Source organism: Olea europaea, unplaced genomic scaffold (assembly GCF_002742605.1).
Source record: "Olea europaea var. sylvestris unplaced genomic scaffold, O_europaea_v1 scaffold2927, whole genome shotgun sequence".
In the NCBI taxonomy this organism is placed as follows: Eukaryota; Viridiplantae; Streptophyta; class Magnoliopsida; order Lamiales; family Oleaceae; genus Olea; species Olea europaea.
In genome coordinates, this window is record NW_019247857.1 from 24,287 (window position 1) to 33,550 (window position 9,264).

At 36.1% G+C, this 9,264-nt stretch overlaps 1 protein-coding gene across 1 annotated transcript; it reads left to right on the forward strand.

Moving 5' to 3' along the window:
• The first annotated feature begins 2,940 nt into the window (after positions 1–2,940).
• LOC111384482 (germin-like protein subfamily T member 2) lies at positions 2,941–3,857 on the forward strand. The gene has a single exon (XM_023008758.1). It carries the CDS (start codon positions 3,050–3,052, stop codon positions 3,728–3,730), a length of 681 nt encoding a protein of 226 aa, XP_022864526.1. The 5' UTR covers positions 2,941–3,049; the 3' UTR covers positions 3,731–3,857.
• The last annotated feature ends 5,407 nt before the right edge of the window (positions 3,858–9,264 follow it).

Sequence of the window (9,264 nt, forward strand, 5' to 3'; positions counted from 1 at the left end):
TATGAATCTGTGATGGTGTTGATGGTGGCAGTGCGGTGGTGATGGCGCTGTGGTGGTGCGGGTGACGATGCAAGGTTATGGTGATGGCTATAGCGGTATGCAAGGTCATGGTGGTGGCTATAGCGGTGAAGATCGTGGTGTAGAGTTTTTTCTTGGTTGTTGGGCGCGGCGCAAGCGATGGCGGCATGGTGTTGGTGGCAGAAGTATCGACGTCGGTCGAGTGGATCAATAGTGCTTTTGACCAATAAATTGCTTGATTTGGTCGTGGTGGTGAATGCAGTGGTTGTGGAAATGGGTGACGTGGGTGGTGCTGGCTGTGGCGTTTGCGGTGTCAATTTAGAGAAATGGGTGGATGCAATTTGGGGTGGGTTTTGCTGGATGCGGTGGCAGCGATAGTGGTGGCGCTGAAATTTGTGACTATGCATGTGACTCTCGATTGTAACTCACACAATTGGATATGTGATTTGAAAATTGTGACTCACAATTGATTAAGTTGTGACTGAAAAATTAATCGTGACCAATTAATTCAATAATTTGCAATGAGTAAATGAATTGTGACCAATAAAGTTTTGAATATGTGACCGATGAATAATCTGACTGTAAAATTTTTGGATTCGTGAACGAAAAATATTTGTGACCTATAAAATTTTTGATCTGTGACCAAGAAATAAGTTACGACCAATAATTTGATAACTCGTGACTAAAAATTAATCTGATATGTGGCCGATGAATAATCTGTGACCTGTAAAATTTTTGGATTCGTGACCGAAAAATATTTTGTGACCTGTAAAATTTTTGGATTCGTGACCGAAAAATATTTTGTGACCAATAAAATTTTCGATCTGTGATCGAGAAATACGTTACGACCAATAATTTGATAAGTTGTGACTAAAAATTAATCCATGACTAATTAATTAGATAATTGTGACTACAAACTGTGACCTAAATATATTAAATTAATAAAATAATTAAATCATAAACAATTTTTAATAAAAATCTGATTTTAGAAATTTGAAACTTGTTTTCTTGTTTTTGAAATGTACCATAATTAATTTCTTAGTTAGGAAATTTTCCCTTTAATCAAATTGACCTAAATTTTATCCAAATTTGCTAATTTACTGTAGTATCGTTTCAAAGAAATAGAATTGAAACTCGACAACGTCTTTCTTATTTATTGTGAGCTCGCTATCTTCATTTTTTAGTGATTTTAATAATTAAATCTATGAAAAACTCAGCAAAGAGAGACGCAAAAATAAACATAAGATTGAACTACATTATTTTGTAAGAGTTAAGATTGAATATGTCATTAGTTAAATTAATATAGTTTTGTAAATATTAAAAAAATTAATTATAGCACGGAACCCGAAAGCCGAACTCGAACGGTTTCATAATTAACTTTGGATCCGACAATTTCACTTACTAGATATCAAAAAATTTCGGGTCCGATTCGATTTTTGTTAGAATCAAATCGAATCGGACCATATCCAGCCTAAATAAAATAAAGAGATGATGAAGCACTCTTGATATGTTTCGAGAAGGGAAAATTTTATTAGAGGTCACTCAACTTGTGTATTTGTTTTACGTTAATGATTTAACTTCAATGTATTCCACTTTGATTATCAAGCGTACATTCATTCGTGTTCCAATTTGGTAACCGTGACCAAAATTAACTGAAAACAAGACTTGGCATTTGCTTGACACTGATATGTCAATTGTTTTAAGAAATTTGCATTTGTATCGTCCCTTTTCAATCTGTTTGACAAACTAGTGTAAATCAAGTCCCACGATAAGAATTTTAATAGGCACGCCGAATTATTCATTAGTTTTGAAAATTGTTATGGATTGAAACAGTCAAATTGAAAACTATAGGATGAATAATCAAATTGAAATAAATTGTTTTTTCTTTCCAAAATAAAATCCTTATCAATGACATGACGGGAAATTGATTGATCCGACTTGCACCATGACTTTGGGTACATGAGAGAAATAGCAATAAATTGGACATTCTTTCTTAGTTGTTAGGTCAATGGGAAAGCCAAACTGAAAATTCCAAATCGTTGGTCCCTAGAGACTTCTCTTGCTTAGATGTAGCCCTCGTTGGGTCTACGTATTAATAAAATTTTTAGAAGAATCTGATCCTTTGAACTCGGATTTTTGAATCCTATCTATATGTGTCCTACAATTACCAATTATAACCCTCACTAGACGTGCCTGAATACCTTAATACGCTTGTCGATAAACAAGAGCCTCAAGACAAGTGCTTAATAATATTTGGGTTTGTTTATCCAATTTTAGTAAGCCAGCTTGTTTAGTATGTGATGTTGGACTAAATTATATTGTACAATAAATGATGCTCAGCAATTCTCATTTTTAAACAAGTCATTCTACATATGTTAGTTTCCTACAATCTTGCTCGTGGTACCTAAGGGTGTACCTAATGGACACCCGGCACCTCAGCATTGGCCGAGGCTCCTGCCATGTCGGGGCCCACAGGCGTCTCGGCCAATACCAAGGCGCCGAGTGTACATTAGGTACACGGTTGTGTACCTTTAGCATAGTTCTAATTTTCTAATAGTGTATTGCAGTTGTTGATTCTAACCTCTTTACTAAGGACCTTGCTAATGTACATAAAATTTTACATAATGAGTTACATAACGTCACATGTCACTCTATCATTTAACATTTTAATATATGGTCAAATTTTTTATCTAATCTTTTCCCTACACATCATTTTATGTCCTTCCTTATGTATATTTTTTATGTACAAGTATCATAATTCTTTTACTAATGTCGTCGAGATTGTATGTGTATCGACTTGGTCGCAGTATGTGAATTGACTTTGTCCCCCTTGATCCAAGCCATGAGTTCATTAAGTAAATTTCTCTTAAATGTTGTTGCTTTCCCTCCCATCTAACGACTCCAACCAATAGCTTCTTAATCAAATAAATTAATATGATTTCAATGTAAGACTTTTCTTGAACATAATCCCAATATATAGAATGCATGTATACGATATTATTCATTTGCTCTTAGCCTAAAAGAATAAGCCATGGCTATCATGAAAAATCAATCAGGCTGCTGGTATGTTCACTTCACAGTGTGCCTGATAGGTTTTTTGATATTTCCATTGCCTTCTCAATCTTCAGATCCTGACCCTTTGCAGGACTTCTGCATCGCGGACACGAAAGGCACCTTATCCGTTAACGGATTTCCTTGCAAGCCTGCCGCAAATGTCACTTCAGATGATTTCTTCTTCGACGGGCTAAGCAAAGAGGGAAAGATGAGTATTCCCTTCGGAAGCGTTGCGAGTTCAGGCAACGTCTTGACATTTCCGGGCCTTAACACGCTTGGGATCTCAATGAGTCGAGTCGATATTGGTCCTGGAGGACTCAATCCACCCCACTCCCATCCTCGGGCATCCGAGACAGGAGTAGTGATCAACGGGAGACTCCTCGTGGGATTTATAACAACTGGGAATGTGTTCTACTCCAAAATCTTGACTCCTGGACAAATGTTTGTGATTCCTAAGGGGCTTGTACATTTCCAGATGAATGTTGGGGAAGAGAAGGCCCTGATTTTCACTGCTTTTAACAGTCATTTGCCTGGATATGTTGTAGCTCCGAGGAGTCTCTTTGCTTCCAAACCTTCTGTTCCTGATGATGTTCTAGCAAAAGCTTTCCAAGTTGAAAAAACTGTGATTGATGAAATCAAATCCAAGTTTGGTGCTTGATACTGTTTGTTAAGGGAATTTTTGCCTTTTTCTTCTTTAGCTCAAAAAAGGAAATAGAGAGATTCAAAGAAGACAAATTTCTTGTGTATTTCACCAGAAAATCAATGAATGAATTTTCTGAATAACAGTATGTTTCTAAAAAGTTACTAACAATTTCTTCTTTTTTTTTATCGGTTGAAAAGTTACTAATAATTATTTTAACTTTTGATGGGTGAAAAAGTTAAAATAATAAATAAATTTAATAAATCTTTCTTTATATTGGACAATAGTATATAGAGCCTTGCAAACAAATATTTTAGGGTCGTGCTACATAATCACATCGGTTGACACATCACACACACATGGGAGCTCGGCATTATTTTATTCGCGCGGGACCCGCACCTCGACTGTGAAAGGTGTGTCAACCTTTGTGTCAAAAAATGTGGTTGAATAGCATTTTTCAATATCTTACATCATGTTCTTATTCAATTATGTAATCAAATAAAGTAAATAATAATAAACATTTTTGCTAATTGTCCCCTTATTACTCAACTTGGGTTTAGTTCTTCAGTAAATATTGAGAAATAATCTCAAAGACAATATGGTTCAAAATCAAGATCGTGACAATGAAAACCTAATCGTCTCCGTACCAAAACCTTGCCTAAGATAGTTTAATTATAATACAAAACAGCTCACTAAAATAATGATAAAGAATAAATAAATAAGCACTTCTGATGAAGTTAAATGGTTTTCCATTGACCCCTAAATGATGGTATTCGGTCATTCGTTCAAAAGCTCACCTACACTCAAAAGGTTATATCATATGCCCAAATCAGGTATCATCGACAAATAGTGGTTGAAGATAAAATTGAGTCCGTCGAGGTCATCCTTGGGACTTGGGATTGTTTCTAGGAGCCATAAATTCCCAATTTTTGGATACTGGATAATCCAATATTTCGTATTTTAAACTTTTACATGAGGTAGTTCAACACACTACGAATAAACAAATACCAATGGGAGGAAAAATTTGGGAGTCCATTTACCTACATTAACTTCGACTACCAAAAATATGAGCCCCTCCCCTCTTCTCCATCGACTAGCCCACAATATACAAAAATATGAGCCACCTAATGAACACTTAGAATAGCTGAATTGCCAACAAAGCCAGAGAAGAAATTGTCTTTGTACTTTCCCGTGAAGTTTGGATTCTTCTGTTGAGATCACCATATCCAATTTATACACGGAAACAATCAATAGCCATTGCGCATCATTACTTGGACTTCTAATAATTTACTAAACACAAGCAAAAAGGAAATCCATATGCTTTATCATAGCGATAAACTATCTGATGTAACTAAACAGGTTTTGCATACTCAAAATCCCAACTAAATACAAATATTTCTTGGGCTACATTAACGAGTATCCTCAATTAAGATTTTGATGGGCTTTAAAAGATTATAAATGGGAAAATTACCTAGAAACCTACAATTATAGACTAATTATCATAAATAAGTTAAATTAGTTTAGATTTCAAATCTCAGGTGGTAATTAGGATTTATTAAATATAATCAATTCAAATCTAATAAACACCCCTGACCCCAACCCATCTACGCCCTAATCAATTTTCCCCATTCTCTATTATCTCTCTTCCCTTTCTAGCCACTGCCAAAGCCCCTAATATTCCGGTGTCGGTGCAAGCAACGAGGCACCGCTACTAGCTCCTTTTTGTCGGAAGACCAAGCAACGCCCACCACTATGTAAGTGTCAGCGTCGTCGCTGATGTTATGGTGAAAGGGGCGAAAGGGCACTACTAATCTGGGCAACAAATAGGGGCTAAGATCTGAAGCAACCACTCAGTTCTACTGGGAATGATGAAGAAATTGAAAAAGAAATTCAATTCAACGATCAATTCATCTTTCACCGTCGACGAAAATGACATTCCTACGATCACCGGAGTCACTGGAGTTAATGTCTTCTTTGAATAGTTCTAGATCGAGTCCATAAAGCTTTGGTACCTTACTGCTTCGGCTATTTTCACTTCCATTTGTCAATACACCTTGGGCATCATTAAGCAAACCTTAGTAGGCCACATCGGCATGCTTGAGCTCGCTGCATTCTCGATTGAAAACTCAGTCATAGCCGGTTTCTCTCTTAGGGTGATGGTGTTTGTGTTGGTTGTGGTTTTTGACAATCTGTTGATCTGATTGGTAGTGGTGGGAATGGTTACTAGCAACAAAAGTTGTTGCCGGCGAGAGGAAGTGATTGTTGTGGTGGGTTTTTGCGAGCGACATGACCTTCGCTTTGCTGTTGGAGTTTTTGTTGGTTATGTGGGTTTTGTTGGTCTCGATTTGGGAAACTTTGGTCACGATCTAATGCTGAAAAATTTGGGGGTGAGCTTTGTTCTTTGTGTATAGTTGACGGTGGTAGCCCAGGCTATGATGGTGGTGGTTGTGTTGGTGGTGGTCGTGAGGTGCCAATGGTTCCGTTGCTGGTTACATGTGGTTATGGTGAGGAGGCGTACGTTTGGTTACAGATGTTGGGAATGGTGGTGAGTGACCAAACCTATCTTCATTGTGACTGCCTGTGACCAGATTTGTGTCAACTGTGACCCAATGTGACTTGGTTACATATAGTCACAAATTAGACTAACTTGGTCACAAACAGTCACACTGAATACAATTTTGGTCATGAACACATACAGCTCATTTGCCACTGGTCACAATTCGCTGTTAAGGTCACAATTCACTGGTGAGGTGGCGTACGTTTGGTTTCCAGTGTTGGGAATGGTGGTGAATGACCAAACCTATCTTCATTGTGATTGCCTGTGACCAGATTTGTGTCAACTGTGACCCAATGTGACTTGGTTACATATAGTCACAAATTAGACTAACTTGGTCACAAATAGTCACACTGAAGACAATTTTGGTCATGAACATATAAGGTCACAGCTCATTCGTCACTGGTCACAATTCGCCATTAAGGTCACACTTCACTGCTCACAGATTTGAGTTCACAAGTTCATAGTCAGTATAAAGGGGTCACAAGTCAATATTAACAGATCACATGCCATTTTGTAGAAGTCACAGATCAAATTTATAGGTCACATTTTATGTTATGAGTCACGGGTAATAAATCATAGTTGAAACTCATATTTTGTATGTCACAATGTACAAAGGTCACAAGTTATTGCCCAAAAAAAGAAAAAAAAAAAAAGATTTTTGAATTTAACATATGTAATTACAATTTTTTTTATTAATTATTTCATAACTAAAATTTTAATAGTATTTGATTTTTGAAATTTCAAACTTTATTTTCTTAATTTTGAAATTGATCATATGCATATTCATCCCACTTGATTAGGTCACAGATTCAATAAAACTGGTCAAAGATCACAATGTTAACATGTCACAAAACTAATGAAATTGGTCACAGGTCATTGCCAAAAAAGAAGAAAAAAGAAAAAAAGTAGTTGTCGGATCGATCGTCGGAGCCATCGCCGGAGCAGTCGTTGGAATATTTGTCGGAATTGTTGCCGGAGAAATCGTGGGAGCAGTCGTCGAAATATTCGCCGGAGAGGTCGTCGGAATTGTTGCCGGAGCCATTGCTGGAAGTGAAGTGGGGTGGGGTGGGGTGGAGAGAGAAGGAAAAGGGTTTGATGTGATGGGTGAGTGGGTTGGAGGTGAAGTGTGGTAAGTAGATTAATTATATTATATTTTAATTAAATATTTAATGAATTTAATTATCACCTTATTTTTGAAAGATTTTTAGAAGTTTGTTAGTTTTGAAATGTGATTTTTAAATGGAGGATTTATGTGGTGTTTCCATTATAAATTCTAATGAATTTCATAAATTTAAATAGACTTCCAAAAATCCTATAAGAATCTCATTAAATATGGTGAAATTTCAAAATATGTGATTATATGTATTTTTAAGCTTGAAATCCATCCAAATCTTTTAAAATTTATGAGATCTTTATATATTCACTGGTTATTGAGGATACCTAAATTTTAAAAGATTTTATTGAATTTCATTTAGATATAAATTGGATACACCTAAATTTTAATGAATTTCATTAAAATTTATCAAAATTTCAATTGAGGACACCTCCCTAACCATTAAAAAATGACCTAATGACAATGTTAACTAAGGTGGGAAGAACATTACCACATCTTTTCTTGGCAACATTTATTGGATAACATTAGGCAATAGATCGCTTGTTAAGTAATAAAAAAAGGTTAAAACTTGTTCATTTTACTATCAAGTCACGTTCACCACTCAGATGCCACATGGTAACCAAACATGCCAATAATGTGCTAACAATTGAGGAGGTATATATAAGAGTTTGTCTATTTCAAAAGGAAATGAATGTCATCTCTTTTCTTTGTTTAATATTTTTAGTGTGCTTTGTGTACAGTTGCCTTGAACGAGAGGACATATAGCTTCTTGCCCATAGAGAAGTACATGAACCCAACCACTGAATGTGTTACTAGAGACCCAAAACTGGTCCCTACTATACAGTGCCAAGCTGGTCCACTTTAATCTTGGTTCTTTTTGTTGAAAAAATAATAGAGTGATGACTTTAAAAAAAAAAAACCGTACCAAACTTATTGAAAATTGAAGGGAATAACAGCAAGGAAATAAACAAGGAAAATATGCCAACAAAGATAATGCTTAATGAAATGGATGCCAAAGTCGAGGCAAGAGTTAACTCTTTGTCCTTAAGTTGATTTTGTCTCACAACGATGCCTACGGATGATGGTAATCAACTCTTAAAATGCAACGACTATATTCTTGGTTTGTAGCACTCCAAAACACAAGATTAGCGAACAAAAAATGGATTCTGTACTCCTTTTTAATTTATGCAAAATTTTGGTACAGAAAGAATGAATATAATGATATGCTATGATTGCCTATCATTGGAATGAAGAAATGAATGTCTCAAGGGTCCTATTTATAGAGAGGGAAAGGTTGTGAGTGAATAGATACAGTCCAAAACTTAGCAACCTTTGCCAAGGATAGCAGCTTTTGCTATCGCTAACTTGCCGCCTTTGCATCGCTCGAGCATAAAAAACAGAGAGCCCGTCGCTTGCCTGTCGTTGGCCTATCACTTGAACAATAGTCTCACCACTCGAGCGCCAGGCTAGCGCTAGGCGAGCAACGGATTCCATCCAATTTTTCCTCTCTTTCTTCCCAAATTTGGATCGTAATTTCTCATTCATGCGAAATTGGTTTTGTTATTCTAAATATACCACAACTATCTACTCAACGAGTAAAACATGTTAGTCTATTTATTTCCATAATTTGACCATCGGATCAAGTCCGAATATTTGATCGAAATTGACAAAAAGTCACTTTTCTCATGTTTATACTAACCAATTCCAACAATCCCCAACCTGAATGGAAACTCACAATATGTAATACAAAATGCAAATGATATGCAAACTCTAACAATGGAATGCATTGTGTAAATCGAATCAAATTATAACATCAAGATAGGTGGCTTGTAGCTTTGAACCTTCCTTAGTTGAATCAAATCAAATTTACTAGGCTAATTG

Excerpts from the sequence above, each read along its gene's own strand:
- LOC111384482 (XM_023008758.1), top strand. The coding sequence starts at position 3,050 with ATGGCTATCATGAAAAATCAATCAGGCTGCTGGTATGTTCACTTCACA.